Source organism: Buteo buteo, chromosome Z, assembly GCF_964188355.1.
Source record: "Buteo buteo chromosome Z, bButBut1.hap1.1, whole genome shotgun sequence".
NCBI lineage: Eukaryota > Metazoa > Chordata > Aves > Accipitriformes > Accipitridae > Buteo > Buteo buteo.
The window spans coordinates 13,195,216-13,212,859 of record NC_134204.1 but is presented as its reverse complement, the minus strand read 5'-3'; the positions used below and the strand labels follow the sequence as shown (position 1 = coordinate 13,212,859).

The 17,644-nt window shown below is 47.3% G+C and overlaps 2 protein-coding genes across 6 annotated transcripts in view; one reads left to right on the top strand and one right to left on the bottom strand.

Annotated features, from left to right (window-relative positions):
- Window positions 1-740: 740 nt before the first annotated feature.
- Window positions 741-16,210, bottom strand: RXFP3 (relaxin family peptide receptor 3). 3 transcript variants are annotated; one of them, XM_075020432.1, is made up of 4 exons: window positions 16,071-16,210; window positions 14,717-14,811; window positions 8,717-10,988; window positions 741-8,272 (listed from the first exon to the last, which is right to left on the bottom strand). In XM_075020432.1, the coding sequence occupies exon 4, from the start codon at window positions 8,234-8,236 to the stop codon at window positions 7,076-7,078; it is 1,161 nt and encodes a 386-aa protein (XP_074876533.1). In that variant the 5' UTR covers window positions 8,237-8,272; window positions 8,717-10,988; window positions 14,717-14,811; window positions 16,071-16,210; the 3' UTR covers window positions 741-7,075. The 3 variants fall into 3 exon arrangements, with proteins under 3 accessions (XP_074876533.1, XP_074876532.1, XP_074876530.1); XM_075020431.1 differs by lacking the exon at window positions 16,071-16,210 and having other exon boundaries at window positions 14,717-15,528; XM_075020429.1 differs by lacking the exons at window positions 8,717-10,988; window positions 14,717-14,811; window positions 16,071-16,210 and having other exon boundaries at window positions 741-8,569.
- ADAMTS12 (ADAM metallopeptidase with thrombospondin type 1 motif 12) overlaps window positions 15,833-17,644 on the top strand; it is a 167,240-nt gene continuing 165,428 nt past the window's right edge. The window contains exon 1 of one of the 3 annotated variants that reach the window (XM_075020419.1): window positions 15,833-16,198. In XM_075020419.1, the coding sequence (XP_074876520.1) occupies window positions 16,072-16,198 (127 nt within the window). In that variant the 5' untranslated portion in view covers window positions 15,833-16,071. The remainder of the gene's footprint in view (window positions 16,199-17,644) is intronic. The other 2 variants (XM_075020418.1, XM_075020421.1) reach the window with 2 other exon arrangements.

Genomic DNA, 17,644 nt, shown 5'->3' with positions numbered 1-17,644 from the left:
CTACCCTGGAGTTGCATGGCTGGCAGATCACCATATAAATGCAAATGTATCTCAGTTGATTTGTTTTGGTTTTCAACATTGAGATCTGGTTTCTTTTTTTTTTTTTCTTTTTTGATAAAATAAATGCCATCTTGCAATGCAATTTACAAGTTACCAGATTCCAGGGATTTTGAGTACTTGTTTCGTTAATATGTGCTGCAATTCCAACATAATACCCAATCCCAATAAGTAGACCATTAGGAAATATATCCCAGATGTTGTTAGAGTGCCATAACATTGCAAAACATGGCAATAAAACAGCTGTTAGAACTATGGTTATCTCTGAGAGAGAGATGGCACCTTATTAAAGGGTGTTGTTCTTTTCTGAACAGGAATTTTTTTTTTTTAATATTTTACTTGGCATGACTTTGTATCAAGTGTGCTCAAAATCAGAGATTTCAGTCTACGTCTCTGAAAATGTAATCCCAAATCTGAAATCCAAACTAGATTCTTCTTTTCACTATATGTGATTGGCTGTACAGGTTGAGCAGTTATTTAATACAGTGCTGTAGGATCCCTGTTACCTTCAGTTCAGGAGTTCATGGGTAGCTGTCTACCTGTATATGCATCACTGGATTTGCCTATGAATAAGGGACTGGAGTTCAGCAGGAAATGCCTTTTGATGGGCAAGAGGAAGAATATATTTTCTCTGAGCCCCCTCAGCTGTTTCAACAGAAATAAAAAGCAGTAAAAATGTTTTTGAAATCTGTTTATGACCATAAACATATAATAGATTATTTGAAATACACAGTAGGAGATGATTTGAAGGCATAAAATTTTTAGAGGTTTTTCAGAATAAAAGTCAAGCAAAACAGACATGCTAATTTGACTGTACTGGAACAAAGATGTATTCATAGCAATTTATTTGCCATCACAGAATCACATAGAAGTACAGAATAGTTGAGGGTGCCTCCAGAGATGACCTAGTTCAAGCCCCTACTCAGCACAAAGTCACTAAAGCTGTGTCGAGCCAGATTCTGAGCATCTGCAGAGATGGAGACTCCACAACCTCTCTGGGCAACCTGTTCCACTGCTTGATCACACTTATCATAAAAAAGGGGGTTTTTTTCTTACATTTAAATGAGATTTATTGAATTTCTGTTTGTGCCTATTGCCTCTTGTCCATTCCCTGGGCAACACTGAGAAGTCTGGTTCTATCTTCTTTAAACCCCCCTGCTCCCATCAGGTATTTCCACACATTGATAAGATCTCTCTGAGCCTTCTCAGCTCCAGGCTGAACAACCCCGCTCTGTCAGCCTCTCCTTGCATGGCAGATGCTCCAAACGCTCCATCATACTGGAGCCTTTCCAGTAAGTTCACCTCTTTCTTGTACTGGGGAGCCCAGAACTGGACACAGCTGGACTTTGTGCTGTTAATCACAATCCTTTAAGCCTGGCAGTTCAGTCAGTTTCAGTCCAGCTCACCCCCACTTATCTAGTCCATACTTTATCAGTTTGTCTATGGCGATGTCATGGAAGAGAGCATCAAAAGCCTTATTTAAGTCAAGATAAACAACATCCACTGCTCTCCCCACATCTGCCAAGCCAGTTGTCTAATCAAAGGTTACCAGCTTAGTCAGATGTGATTTCCCCATCATCTAATCGTGATTTCCCCATCATCTAATCATCATTTCCCCATCCAGGCTAATTGTTGGTAGCTATGAATTGAGAACAACTTTTATTATCTCAGTTTTAGTATTTGGCCTGAAAAGAAAATTGAAGGTATTTGATTTTCAGATTTCTTGTCTAAGCTGATCAGAGACTTTTTCACAAAGACAGAGAAGTCATTTTTTTCCACAAGGTTCCAGTTTTATCTAGCATGAGATTAGATATGACTTCTGAACGAAAGTGGAAAGGTTCATTGAAAAATGATGCCAGAAGTCAGTGTTGAATAGTTAATTTGATCATTGTGCAATGAGTGTACTCATTCAGTTGGTCTGTGCAAGGAAAAACACTAGTCCTTGGAGACTTAGTATCTCATTGTTCCAAGGAATGGATGAGTGAGGGAGAGAGTTGCTATCTGAGTGAGCTACCTTTATTTAGTTATTTCCCACACTGAATAGTCTGCCAGTCCTCCCCAAGCAGGTAGGTCAAGGTTTCAAAAAACTTGCACAACTAAATAAACTGTTTCTGTCTCCAGCTGTATTTTTGGCCTGATTTGCTCAGCCATCCTGTGAGTCTTTATTTTACAGTTAAGATTTTGGGAAGGACTCTAAGGCTATGCCCAAACATAGGCTGAGAAACCTGCACATATCTGCAAATGCATATGGATTTGAAAGAGACAGTTCTAAGGAAAACAACTCCCTGCAACTAAGGAATATATCTAAGACATGTTACCAGCTACACCTTAGCAAAGGAATGAGTTAACTGTTTTCCTAGCCTTTTCTTGCAGACTTTGTCTCAACTGCCACTGCACTGACTGATGCTGAGAATCTACCCAGAGGAGAGTCTTATTCCTGCTTAATCATGATAAAAGATATTTTCAATACCCCCCTCTGAACGGATTAATCAGATGTCTCTTTTGAAGCAGGAGAGAAATAACCCTCCCTAAAAACCAGAGATCCAAGCTCCCAATCTCATATCCTTGAGCTGCACTGCACCCATACCTATGCCTGCTCAAGCTCAGGGATACCGATTAGATCAGAGCTTCTGCACAGGCACTCAATTGAATAATCAAGTTTTAAAGCAGACAGTCGTGAAAGGGAATGAAGGAGCCTGGATTTTTTTTTTACTGCTAAAGTGAGTGCCAGAATAACTCAAAGAGAAAGTGAAGCAATATTTCTACCGAAGAGGCATTTCAAAGGGAAACCTGGAAATGCAATTGGAGTTTGTTATTACATTAAGAGCTTGGTTAGTTATTGGGGGGAGAGACACTTAAAAGTCCTTAGGCAATCAAAGTCAGTGCCTAATGAGAATATCTGGGCTTTAAAGGTTCTTTCAGTTTGTCACTAGATGTCAGCCTGCACCTTCGAGTCCCTATCATTCTGTAGCAATGTGCACCTCTACCAGCAGCCCACCAGGAATCTCTAACAGGAGGACACCCGTCACAAAAATCTCTTAAAGAACTCATAAGTATTGTTTTGTATCCTTCAGCTGTGTTTATTTTAGTCCATAAAAGGTGATTGTTACAAATGAAGACATGAACATTTGGAGGAGACAGGAGTGGTTTTGAAGCGGGCTATATTGATTATTTAGGAAAGCCCCAGATACCCAGTAGGATTTATTGTTGTTAATGTGTACTCTCAGTGCTGGAGCTGGAAAGATCTGCTCAAGCTACATGCCTGATGCTGTGTGCACACTCAGAGCAACTGCCCCTTCCTTGCAATGCTCTGGCTGGTGACCCTGTCCATGCAACACAGAGCCCAGATTTCACACACTGATAGTTGGGTCTCGCAGCACACATGAAGCGAAATTTCTCTCTGCTCATGCACAGCTAGAGCAGTGCTCTTTGGCCATGCTGGACCCACTGACCCACACAGCCTGAACTGCCGGTCTGACTTAAACCAACATTTGGCCAACTGTGGATGGGTTGTGCCTCTTCGAACAGCATATTCATGATCTACAGCTGGTGGATCAGTGGCTTAAGAGAGAGCTGCCCTTTAAGTCCATAGTCTAGTCCCTACACACCTAAGGTATTTTCCTGCTCGGATGATTTGCCAGATGTACGGTTTTTTATGCCTTTAGTGATCAGATACCTGGGGCTTCCTCTGAGCATGGTATCGTGCTAGTATTCTGGGCTAACTATAGGTTGTTCTATATATCATCTATTTTACTGTGGTGTTTTGCTGGCATAAAATTATGTCTACATTGACATCCACAAAAGCACATGGGTTTTGTCATGCTGAGCACCGCAGAGGATGTCATTTAGGCAGTTTGCTATCTACTGAAATTCATATTTATGCTTTAGACACCTGGATAGCTTTTAATGTAATGCATAAGAACATTTAAGCATTGGGATAGGGATTAAAATACCAGCAAGCCAAGCAAGAAACGATGCTGTTCAAAAGCAAACACTAAAAATAGAGTCTGGCTTTAAGATTCATCCCCTCTTCTTAACTCAGGTACTTTCTCCTGGCCTACAGAGACACAGTTAAATGTCTCTGAATTCTAGACTTAAGTGTTCATGGTATCCTTTTTTCACACAACAGTGTAGCTTGCTTCATCTGCTAGCATAGGCATTAGGACTTTTTCCCAGAACATGTGAGACCCAAATGCATTTCTTGCAAATCCTTTGACACATTAGGCTGCTAGACTTACGGGTCTAGAAAGCTCTCAGGCTCTTGCATGGCAAACTGAAACTTCAGTTGAACCAGGACCTGGGAACAAGTCAATTATTGTTCTCAGAATGGGGAGACCTAGAATTCAGACCTGGATCCAATTTCTCTTCTGTATTTACAAGGAAAAAAATCTTGGCACTTCGTCTTTGGGGCTCACACCCTAACCACTATGCTGCAAAGTAGCTTTCGAGGGCTTGCTTTCCCTTCATGATTCAGCAATGGTGAGCAACTCATGCAACAGGTAACTGTTTCAAGCCAGAGGATTTGAACACATTCACGCAGTAGCCCAGAGATTCAGTCATTCCTCAGGGATGTGGAAGAGGGGGGAAGCTGCATCTCCTAGGCTGTGGGCAAAAGCTCTGCCCACTTATTTATGTTTCAAAAGGGAATAGGAGGGAGTATAACCTGCACATGCATTGAAGGTGGGACAGGAGAAGCATATCTAGACATAGATACAAAGAGATGGGGGTAATGAGTTAAGTTTACATCCCCTCCTAACTTAGTGTGGCCTGGCACAGGGTGTTCTGTGTTGGGATGCAGAGCTGCCTCCCTCGCTTAGGGTACACACTGTGGCCAGTCCTGACTGAAAGATCCCCATGAAGCACAGAGGTAAATGCTACAGACTTAGGCAGATTTAGGCATGCTCAGGAGCAGACTTATAGGCACAAAAAATTTTACTAGAAAAAACTTTTAAGTACCTACAGACTTCAACTGGCAGCCATGTCAGGACTTAGGAACTTGTTGTACAGTACTTAGATGCTCAAGTTCTCTGTGGATATATCTGATTTCTTCAGAGTCTTTGCATCTGTTCAAGTATGTCCATCAGGTGCCAGCTCACTCCTGCTGTTCTTCTCCAGGCACCTGTTATCTTCCCAGTTAGCAAGCACCCAAGACAGTAGTGGAAATCTCTTCTGCCTTGAAAAAATACAACAACAGCTTCTCCTTGCAAGTACCAGAATCAGCTGCTTCCAGACTAAGCCTGAATTTTACAACAGGAGTTACCAATATGTACAGTAAGCCTAATAGAGTCTGCAAAGCATAATTGCCACTAAAGGCACTGCAATTTTCTCTGGACAGAAATAGCAAGTTTGATCCACATCAATACTTAGAGGTGCCAAAGAACCCTCTGCAGAAATGCTTTTTTAGCAGAGTTGGGCAGATGTTGGAGTTAGGCTGCAGGGGAAGGGGCTAGAAATAGAGAGGGGTTTTGAATACTGTATGTATATATTAATCCCATATGCAGTATTGGGGATTAATGAACTTGTGTTTTGGCAACAAAATCAGAACTGTTGCATTTTTCCTGTCTTTTAAGAGAAAAATTTTGATCTTTACATTTTCTTATAATTTAAAAAAATATTTTAAAATGCAAATATATATGCCTTACCATAAAAAGTTTCTCAGCTTAAAATTACGCTTTTTTCATGCCCTTAAAAGTTCATTTCAGATCAACATAAATTTATTTCCCAGATGTTTCTCTGGTACACAGGCTGGGACAGGCATTGTCCCTGCCCTTCTCCAGGGTGCAAGAGCACTGAACTGCAGGCTCTAGGGCTGCTCACACCAGAGGAATTGAACTGGAGTTAATTGAAAACACTGGCAAGTATCAGTGCAGACCCTTAACAAACAATTTAGCAGAACAAAAACCTTTGTGCTTGGTTTTAGCTGAACGCAAAAGTATCCCAGAGCAAGCAGCTTGAAGTGTCTATGATTTGTTTCTTTTTCCCTTTTTTATTTGTGGTTGTGCTGATTTCCCGGAGTGACATATAAACAGTCTGAAGCACAGCACGAACAAAGCCTGCAGCCTCAGTCCCCTTGGAGAGATGGCTGCCTTGCCACACATGGTTTGGGGCTGTGAGTTTCCCCCCACAGCAGCCTGTGGAGAGGCTGGGGAACAAGATGTCAGGGGGCTCACACCCTCCCCTCCAAACCCAGGCAAAGCATCACCTCTCCATGAAGCTGCAAGTCCTGTCCTTGGGTTTCTCCTTGGCTGTCTGGGTTGCTCCGTATCCTGGCAGCAGCAGAGGGGTTGGGGTGAGCTGGAAAAGCAGATCCTGCACAGATAGGGAGGAGAGCAACAGTGCTCCTTGTCCCCTCTCCTTCCTGGGTCCCTAAAAGAGGAGAAAGGGGCCAAGCCTGAACAAGCAAGAGCCTTGTACCCACTTGTCCTGGCTGTTCCCATCAGGGCAGGTATGAAATAGGACATAGGCTGCCTGATCCCTGTGCCCTCCCTGGAGCCCAGGGAGCAGTGACCACGGCTGGGTTGGCATCCTTTACAATGCCACACAGCAGTGACAAAGCAGCCCAGATCCCTCCTCCTGCCACAAACACACACACAGGGGTGGGAGGGATGCTGGCCCGTTGCTGCTTGCACCTCCAGGTTGGGGAGACACAGCTGAGGCCTCCCAGCCTTGCTCCACCCCATCCAGCCCCTCTCCTCCCTATGGTGCCCTGAACATCCTGCATCTTCCCCAGATGGAGTCCCATCACCCTCCCCAGTTCCTCTTCCCCAGACCAGGTACAAGCACTAAAAAGCATCTCCTAGAGACACCCCAATCCCCAAAGCACCACCACTGCCTCCTCCTATTCCTCCAGTCTGGTGGACATTCTCAAGACAACAATTTCAATCAACAAGCCTCTGAGAGCAGACACAGCCCCAAAAGAGCATCCCTCCTCCCCTTGTCCCTACCAGGCATTCCATATCCCAGGGCCACATCTTGCACAAATCCCACAGTCCCACCCCCCCAGAGCCCCCTTCCCATCTCAGCAGCGCTGATCCATGGAGCTAGCAGGCAGCAGGTCATAGCGGCTGCTGTACATCACCACCCCAGGGGGGTAGTAGGTGACCTCCGGCTGGACGGTTGCAGCAGGGGAAGAAGCAGTGACGGGGTGGACAGGCACCAAGGCGTTCAGGGCCTGCTCCTCCTGCTCGGGCTTGGTGGTGTCGGTGAAAGGGCGCATGGCGGTGAGGGAAGGTGAGGTGATCCGCCAGAGGAGGCTCTTCAGTGCCTTGCGGAACTCCCTGCGCATGAGGCAGTAGAGGATGGGATTGAGGCAGCTGTTGGAGTGTGCCAGGCACACGCTAATGGGGAAGAGGTACAACTGGGAGAGGAAGTACTCAGTACTGAAGTGCACCACGTTGAGTTTGATGAGGATGCCCCACATTGTGAGCGCTTGGTTAGGCAGCCAGCACAAGAAGAATGACAGCACCACAATGGACACGGACTTAGTCACTTTGGAGCGGCGCTTGGTGCTGGGACCGCTGCAGGTGCTGCCAACGTGCCTGTCACTGATGAAACGTACCAGGAGCAAGTAGCAGAGGCTGATGATGGCCAGTGGCACCACGAAGCCCAGCAGCACCTTCTGGATGTGGTACAGACCCAGCCAGAACTGGGCATTGCTGCCTCGGCCCTCGGGGAACTTGACGAGGCAGAGCACATCATCAAAGACGGTGGCGGTGGTGGAAAAAATGGCATGAGGCAGGGAAGCCAGGATAGCTGACAGCCAGATGAGTGCACAAAGCCACTTGGCGGAGCAGCAGCCACGCAGTGGGTCACGTCGCCGCTGATTCTTCAAGGCGGAAGCCACAGAGCGGTATCGAGCCACACTCATAGCAGTGAGAAAGAAGACACTGGCATACATATTCATGGCTGTCACATATGAGACAATCTTACACATCGCCTTGCCAAATAGCCAGTTGAAGTCCAGTGCGTTCTCCACTGCCCAGAATGGCAAGGTCAGCACAAACTGGAAGTCAGTCACTGCCAGGCTGGTCACGAAGAGGTTGATGGAGGACTTTCTCCAGCCTTGTTTGCTTTTCATCAGGTAGAGCACAAGCAGGTTGCCCACCAGCCCCAGGGCGCACACCACAGAGTACACGAGGGAGATGACAATCCGCACCACGTCGGAGCTGTCCCCCTGCATCCCATCGGCTCGCTCCAGGTTGATGTTCTTGAAGAGCTGCAGGAAGGACACGTTGCTCCTGTTGCCCATCTGGGCGCCCTCCAGCAAACCCAGCGGCGCGTCCCAGGACTCCCAGTCCGTTCCTTCCTTCATGCCGGCGGCTGGCGAGCAGGCACCGCGCTCGCAGGGTTCGCCCATCCCATGCTAGGGAGGGCGACGGGTCCGCGGGCGCCTTTCCCCAGACCCCCCGAGTCAGCAGCAGCGGGCAGACTCTTCGGCGGGCGGGCTGCCGGAGCGGGGACGGGGTCTCTCCGGCCCGGCGGGTCCGAGCGGCTGGCGCCGAAGCCGCGCCGCGCCGCGGTTATATCCGCGCCGGCGGGGCCGGGGCATGCGCGGTGCAGCGGCGGAGCTCTCCCGGGTGCTGAGGGCGGGCGGCCACCCCCCCCCCCCCCCCCCCCCGCCGCCCGCCTCCGGCCGCCCCCCCGGCGCCGCGGTACTCACGCCGGCTTCATCCCTGCTGCTCGCCGCCGTCCTGTGCCGCCGTGCCGGGCCGGGAGCCGTGCGTGTGAACCGACCGGGCGGCGCGGTTCCGCGGGCCGAGTTTGGCAAGTTCCCGGCCCGAGTCGATGCCCTCTCCCAAAAAGTCCGGCCAGCGGGTCAGCTCCTAAAGAAAATCCCCGGCCTCGCCCCCCGCGTCCGCGCTTGGGAAGAGCTGGGGACGTCGCACCCTCTGCTCAGCTGCAGGGCGAGCCCAAACAACCCGCGCTTGCCCGCCCGCCTGCCTGAGAAACCCCGGCACCACGGCCTGGACGTGCATCTCCGTCCCCCAAAACGACCACCGCGTCCAGGACAGGGACCGACAAACACCCTTCCCGCTTCGGGGACCTCGGAAGACGGCGGCTTACCCCCGATTTCAAAACGAACGGCAACGGGCAAGGAAGCTGCGAATTCCGGCTGCCGGTGGCACGCAGCGCTTGGGCCAAGGCAAAAGCGGGCGAGAACCCCGGAGGGCAGAAGCCGCGTCCCCCCCCACCACCCCGGCCCGGGACGCAGAGGGGCGGCCGCGGGCTCCCGGCAGCCGCCCGCCCGCAGGGGGCCCCGGCGCGCCGGGAAGCGGCGGCGGCCGGCACCGGCCCGGGGAGGGCGGCAGCTGCAGCCGGACCCTTCCCTGCTCTGCGCGGTGCCCGAAACTCGCTTCTCCGCCAGGTTTGCAGCAGAAACGGAAAGCAGCCGATAGGAATCGGAACCGAGGCTTTCCTTCTCCCATCCCGCTCTTAGGTAAATCAAAATAAGTGCGCATTTCGAAGACGAAACAGATGCTAAATCCACCTAAATAAAGCACTGTGAATCAGCCGTCTGGGGCACATTAAGGAAAGATTCAACAAGTACGTTGCTTCTCCATTATTGCATTGAAATTCCTGCAAACGCATGGCCGTGTGTGCCACTTGTTGCCAGCAGTCCACTCATCACTTCGGTTTCTACCTGCAGTGACCCTGTAAAAGTATCAGCCAGTCCACAGGAGTGCTAAAGGGGAACAAGAGTCATCAGTAAGTTTTAAACAACATTCTTATTGCATATGATGAGAGTACGACTTACTGGAATTAGCAATGCAATGCTCTGGGAAGGCTTAGTCTTCAGATTACTTGCTACACTAAATACACTGGTACTAGAATGAAACAAAAAAATTGAGATAATGGGCCTTTAAAAGGCTGACTGCAGGCCCTGAAAAATGGACTCCTGACATTTCTTCCCCACTTTCTCCAAATCATGGATTTTTTCTAGGCTTCCATACCTCTTAATGACTGACTAGGGTTGGATTCAGGTGGCACTTTCAATAGTAGGGCATTAAGTTGCATCCCTCAGCCTGCTGAATGGCAACACCCAAAGTAAGCCATCGCTGCAGCGAAACCTAACAGCCCCATCAGTGTTGCACAGCCAACTGTAAAATACTACAGACAGGAGAGAAAGCCAAGGATCCTTCGACACCAGTAGTGCAACAATCATATAAAAAGCAAAGTGAAAACACCGAGTTTTAACCAGAGTTGCACCACTGCAGAGGTTCTGCAAACGGTACAGGAGGTGAAGGGCCCCCAGCCCTCAGTGGCGCTGGCTGCCTTAGCACAAGTGTCAGCACTTATCCACAAGTTAGTAAAATATTTGAAACAAGCAAGTTCTTGCTAATTTCCCCCCCCCTATTTAGTCCTTGCACTATTAGCTCATGAGGAAAAAGTCATCTGTAATCGAGCCATGCACAGACTATGAGACGTTCACTTGGTAAATCATTAGCAGGATGGACAGTGCAGGAAGTGGATTTTCTCCAGATTGATTTCTGCCCCATTCTGATCCCATTGCTACCTCCACACCCAATTCTAAACATTTCACTGGAAAAAATTGCAGAAACCATGTCTTGCACATAATAATTTCTTCTACCATTTGAATATTTTCCTGCTCGGCACTATATCTTCTTGATATACTGCAGAGGCTGAACAGTAATAAAGATTCAGAAAAGGGAGGGAAATCATATCTGAAGATATATTGCTTTCTTTGTTAGCCACCCAGAGAAAGCAACAGAGCGTGAACTGAGGTACCTCACAGGAACACTGCTAGTGGATTTTGAACACAGGGCTGCAAATGAAATGCTTGTCCAGGTTTTTTGCTTGTATTCTGACCACCAGCCAAATTCCTTCTCAGTCTTGGGTGGTCTGTCTTTTTCTTTCGTCACGCTTCATCTCAGAGAAGAAGTTTTAGAGGCAGGTAAGGGAACTTGCTACACCTAGATGAATAAAAGAAATACTCGCTGAATAATTTATTCATCGCACCATCAGAACATTTCCATAGCTGGAAAAATGTTTAAAAAGTCATCAGCTATTTGCAAAAAGTATTACAAAATTAATCAGATACATTACCTAGGGGTTATTATTCTGGAAAATATTGTCTTCTATTTTTTCCCTGTTTATTCCACCAAATGCAGCCAAAGGCTTGTTGCTAATATGTAACTTTCTGGAGTCTTCTCTTTATCAAAGTGTCAGTGTAATTGGTGTTACTGACTCAATCTTTTTAAAAACTGTAATAAACTTGATGGGCATAGGCTTTGGGGATGTATTCTGGTGATAACAAGGAAATAATGGCTGATTTGTTTACTTTGGAAATCTCAAACAGATCCTATAGCATTTTGTAAGAGGCTTTTCGGGGTTTATATAGTACTATGCTAAAATAATCCATGGGACTAAGGTTGCTAGTTTGCCTTCAGACAGCATCAATCTGTGCAGTAAACTTAAAAAGCTTTTATCAGTTCAGACCACCAACAGCAACTGCCCATTGATTTTGACTATATTGTATCAGAGATAGAAGTGTCCCTGCAGGTATTTTTCAAATACCCTTTAAAAATGTTTCAGATAAATATGCCAAATAAGCTATTTGCTGAAAAGGGTAATTTTCCTACAATTTACCCCAAAGGATCCCTATAATTTTTCACTTCCTTTACATACCTCGTACACAAACAGAAGATTGATTATCATTACAATAGTGACTGAATCAGCTGTACTCGGAAATGTTTTGGCTAGGGAGATGGGGTCCTGTCTTCCATATGAAAGTAATTTTTGTAGCTTAAAGCAGGTTTTTGAAATACTGAATTTATCACTATTTTAAATACAGAAATATGGGATTATTTCTTGGGGCATTTTTGTAGCAGCAACAGATTTTTTAATCTTTTTCTATTTGACATACTGAAGCAACGAGTAGTATTAGTAAAGCTCTTGAACAGATTTCATTAAAAAGAGTTATTAATACCTGTTATTTAAATGGGCTTTATATTATTCTTAAATGTTGCATTCTTGCCATAAAATTCTGTTTTATGAATAATTCTTTTTATGGCATTTTCTTCTCATTAAAACAAAATTTTGGAGCAGGAGAAGGAAAGGGAAATAGGAAAAAAGGGATGTTTCATATTTGTTTATTTTCTCACTTCTAATTTCTGGAACCCATATGGTCTCCCTTTGGCTTTTTATGAGCTCAGGGCTCCAATCTCAAGCTTTTGACTAAACTCAGACAATAACTGTTAACAGTTACATTTTCAACTGGATTTTCCAACTCTACTTTCTCCACCCTGAGAGTGGAAGGTTTGGTGTGCCTTGGTGTGTATCCACCATGGGAAGATTCTCACGGCAATCCGTTTCTTAAAAGTGTAGAAGGAAATGTATACAGGTTTTCATTACAAAATGTCAGTTAGATAACACAATCAACACACTTAGTTAGATAATGCAATGATCATACCATCATAGGTATGCTTCATGGACCATAGACATATTCTCCAGAAAGTATTATTTGAATACAGATATAAATTTTAGTTTAAAAAAATGACCTCAATCATGTTCACATCCTGCCCACATTTGCCTTCTAGGTAGATCACTGAGAACATATTTTCCTGGGACTAATTTTCATAGAAAGTTAATTTCAAAGTGACCTGTTGCTCCAGAAACATGCTTTAAAACTATCAATATGGATACTAAGACCAAGTGAGATTTTAAATTCACATAGTCCAAGCATGAAATAATTTTGTGAATTAGCCCACCAATTACAAATAACAATCCATGTTTGAACACCGATCAGCAATCTGAATGTGAGCATCCCCAAAAAATTCATGTAATAGAATCACTGACTACTCTAGTTTACTTCATTCTGTTACCTGAATCTGTCCAAAGACATACCGTAAGTGCAATGTCAGCAAATATTTTTTTGCATGAGTAACTTATGAAATTCCAAAAATCTTTAAAGACTGTAATTGAAATGGAAGTTGAGAGATCCAACAGTGTCTCTGATTCAATTACCAATAGTTAGCTGTGTTAAGAGGCTGCATCTCTAAATGAGAAAGAGGGAATAAGATTTAAAAAAACATGCTCACAAGCTTCCATCTAAATCTGTTTCAGAAAAAAATCAATGGATGCACAATAATTATCCAGCAAACTCCACAGAGTCTTTGGGATTCAGAGTCATTCTCTTTCAGTTCGTCTCTCTGCTAATACTCAGTACCTTTAACATGGCCCACCACATCACATGTGATTCATCTTCTTAACATTTCTAGTCCATACAAACTGAGTTATCAAAAAAAAAAATGCCCTCACATTCACAAAAGGCTTCCAAACCTCAGGTTAAGCCTCTTTGGAACAGGAAACCATTAATAAATTCCTTATCATTAGATTTTTACAATTCTTTGTGAACGACCAAATAGTTTAATATATAGGTATCTAATTTTAATAGCCCACAAATGCTCTTCTAAATCAGGTCTGTACTGGGAAGACACAGTGCCATAAATTCTCTTCACTTAAATAGCTGGCCTCAGTACGTACTCACAGCAGGAAAGTGCTTTCTACTTGTGCCATTGCTTCACATTTTAACTGTATGTGACTTTGTCAGCTACAGCCACAGCATCCCTGAAGTAGGAATCCAACTGTCCCCCAGGGTATTTCCTGACACTACACCCAGTGAATCATTTTTTTCTGTGTATGTGCATGCTGGCACAAAGCCCAGGGAGTTATAGATGTTTCAGATCAGATTCCCACAGTTCCCTTTGTGCATTCTGTATGACTTTTGCATCTACAATTTTTGGTCATTTAAAAAAAAAAAAAAAATCAGACCCAAACAAAACACCCACATTCCCACAAGCCATCTTGAGTTCCTAAAGCTTTTATTTCTCCATCACTTCCTGCTTTTTTTTCCTTCTCTCACGTGATGCTGTCTGGAGAAGGGTTAACAGGGAAGAAAACAGGCAGAAGTAACAGGTTGAAAGAGTTAGTCCAGAATGAGAAACTCTCTAGTCTCAGGAAAGTGCAGAAGGAAAAACATTTCATGCTTGAAGAGAATTATAAGCAATGGGAATTAACTTTTCCTGCTGAAGAAGAAACCAAGATGGCATCCTGCATGAAATACTAGTTGCCTCACGTCAGATATGGTGAACACCTACCCCAAAAGATGACTAGAAATTGAAGCAAATAGTTAAATGCCTCTCATCGAAGGGCTGGTTTTCTGGTTGCCTTCAAGAAGTTTGTTAAACCAGTACTTTGTAAACATAAGCCCATCCCTTGAACTTTCACCCCTTCTTTCCAACACTCCTAGCCTGTTCTGCTCATTTTACAGTCCTTTCCCTTTTTATTCCATTTACTGTAGATACTTCCTTATTCTCCAGTTTAATTATTTTAAAATATTCATAGCAAACTGTGTTGCTTGCTCGATGCAACAACTGTCACACGTTTTTAAAATGTTAAGTATTACAGACATTATATCAATTTCAGGTCACACTTAGCTTTAAATCAGTTTCAGGGAAGTACTGATAAAGAGTTACGCAAGCTACAATATCCAACGTCACAAAATGGTCCAGTGCCCACTATGTGACTAGATAATTCAAAGGATCCTAATGGCAAGCACACCAGGAAACTTGTTGCTGTAACAGGCGAGATACTGTTATTCACGTGCAGAATATATGGACAGCCATATTAAAATAAATACCTTGCAATGAACAAATCTTCTCTTGGCAAGTGTTGTTAGATATCAAATATTACACAAAATCATCCTCTTTTACAGGATCCGTGTCCTTCCATTAGCTAGAAGAGAGCACATTATGACTCATAAAGCAAACATGACTCTTTTATAAATACGTTCTGTTTCCAGAGTTATCATGTCTCAAGCCTGGGAGAAGCCATATTTCCATCTGATTTAGAAATCCTTGGAGTTTTAACTCTTCCTTGCATTTTCCTTCTCTGGAGTTTGAGGTTCACAGTTCTCACAGAACTGGGACAGCCATTCGCCTTTGCCAAAGTCTGAGCACAGGAACGAGCATCATTAAGCACAGACTGCCATGAAACTATGCAAGAAACCCACGTCAGGGTCCATTTTAAGCAGAGGGCTATTGAAGAGGACGAGGAACTCGGCCCAGGCCTCAAGGACGGGATGGCACCGACGCTGTGCCCTGGGCACCCGCCTGCGGTACCTGGGGAAACCTCGGCAGAGGCTGCGTGAGGGGATCCTTGGCGGACAGTACGTGACAGGCGCTTAGAACCGCAGGTGCCCAGGCTATCAGGAACTTCCCCTGCCAAGGGAGGACTTTCCGACCTAACCCCCAACGTGGCAGCACGCTGTTAAGACACAGGAACGACCTCAGCGCCCCGGGGAGACAACCTGGCAGCCGGTCTCTGGCTGCGTGGGGGTCCAGTGGCCCCGGGCCGGGCCCTGAGGGGACTTGGGCCCCGGACGCCTCAGGCGGGGCGAGGCGCCCACCGTCCCTTGACCGCTGACGGCGGGAAGCGGCGGAAAACGCCTCGAACGGCCGCGTGCTTCCAGCACTTTCTCCGCAACGCCGGGGCGAAACCTCTGCCTGGGCGGGTGCGGGGCTGCGAGGCCGCGGCGGGCTCCTTCCCCCGGCCCCTCAGCGGAGACCCGCGGTGTGGGGCCGGGGAGGGGAGGCTGCCTTGTGCGGGACGGCCCTCCCCGAGGGCTGCCGGGGCTAACGCCCCACCTTTGCCGCTGTGGAGGGCGGAGTGGGGCCGGGGGGGGGGGGGGGCGACAGCCCCCGCTGGCGGCCTCTTCTCCCTTCTCCGCCGGCCCGGCCCGGTTCGCTCCGGCGAGTTAACTCCGGCGGCTCCGAGGCGCGGGCTCCCGGGAGCGGCTCCCTCCCCACAACCCTCCTTCCTCCGCCGGCAGAAACCAGACACCGGGACGGCCCCGCGCAGCCCTTCTGGGGAGCGGCGCCTGTGTCCGGGTGGCGCCGGGAGGCCGCTCCGCCGCTGCCCCGCCGCCCGGCCATGCCGCGGCCCGGCTAGGCGTCGGCGGTCGCGGCGCCCCGCTCGGAGCTCCCCGCCCGCACCATGTCATGTGTCCCGCGGAGCCGGGCGGCACAGGTCTCCTTCTGGCTCCTCGTCCTTCACCTCCAAGCGCCCTGCCTGGGCAGGGCCCCGCCGGCCGGCGGATCGCTCTTCCCCGACGGGAGGCAAGGTCAGTGGCGGCGGGCGGGCGGGCTGGGGTGCGGGGAGTTGCCCGGGCACGGCGTGAGGCAGAGCGGGTTCCCGCCGCCGCCTCCCCGCCGAGCAGCCTCGCCGCGGGTGTGCTTCCAGCCGGTCGAGTCGCGGCCCCTTGGCGCTGCTGGGGCAGGAGAGGCGGCCAGCCTCCCTGTTTCGGACACCCCCCCCCCCCAGCCGTCCCCGGTTTGGCGTTCGTGTTACTGCCCGGGCTCTTGGGGGTACGAGCGGGCAGCGCAGCCCTCGGTGCCTGCGGGGACCGGCAGCTCCGGAGTTCAAGGTTTCGCCGTGAGCGCACACAGCTGTAGCTGTGCCTTCCTTCCTGCTGCTTTTTGGAAGTCATTGAGTTGCTCTGTATGGATGAAGGTATCGCTAAGTCCTGCTTTTTGCTCATCTTCTTCGTTAAGAGGCAGCTCTCTAAATACCAGAATCGTTTTGTGCTGCTAAACTGAGAAAGTTTACTGTCCTGATTGTTTTTTTTTTTTAAACAAGTGATCACTGCTGTACTGCAGCAGCACAAACCACAGGAGGATTGGTGATACCAGGGTATGAAACCCTCTGTGAATTATTCCTATTCAGTGAGGGTGGTGTATGAAAAGGGAGACTTCATCTGCGGGAGGAGTCTCTAGATTAACTTCGTTCCCCTGGCTGGTACTGACTGCACACCTCCCTGGGGGAGTGTAACTCAGGAATTTTATCCTGTTGCCTGTTTAAGGAAAATCAGAGAAGCAGCTCCCAAGAGAGAAAAATTATGATTAGCTGGAAGACTCTGCCTGGTGGTAGAAGACCCAAAAGTGTCGGAGGAAATTTTGCTTCCTGAAAATCTTCCTGATGCAATCAACAGCTGTGGTGCTGTCAGTGGGAGAGCTTGACAGAGAGGAGAAAATCTGCTGTGCCCCTCAGAGATCATGGAAAGGAAAAGCGGTTAAGTAAGCTGCCTGAAAAGTGAAGTTAGTTCTGAAGTTAGTTCCTGCTGGATTCATTTAAAGTGAATGCAAACAATCATTGCATTCCTCTGGCTCCACATGGGACAGAACAGGGTTGGCTGTGTTAGCACGTAGTAACTGTTTAATTGTCAGGCATTTGGAAATGAATGTAGAATTAATTTAACTTTCTAGGCATGAAAAACCTAGGCTTTTCCAGGAGTTTGGATATAGCTTTGTGTAAAGGGACAGCTCAAAATTTGGATAATTTTTTGCAGAGGAAGACTGAATGCAGTGCTAAGTGTGAAGGACTAAAATTTATATCTCACACAGCTGAAGTACTGTTAAGTGTTCTACTCCCTCCACATCCACGAGTAGTGTGGCAGATGGAAGAGTTAAGGATGCCCTTGCTGAATGTTGAAGGCCTGCTCCCTGCCATGGGGCTTCGGAGCTTGGGGTGTATCCTGGGTACAGAGCCTTTCTTTGGCTCGGGAAGGCGC

What these genes read in the sequence shown, in the direction of transcription:
- RXFP3 (XM_075020429.1), bottom strand. Translation starts at nt 8,413, where the DNA reads ATGGGCGAACCCTGCGAGCGCGGTGCCTGCTCGCCAGCCGCCGGCATG.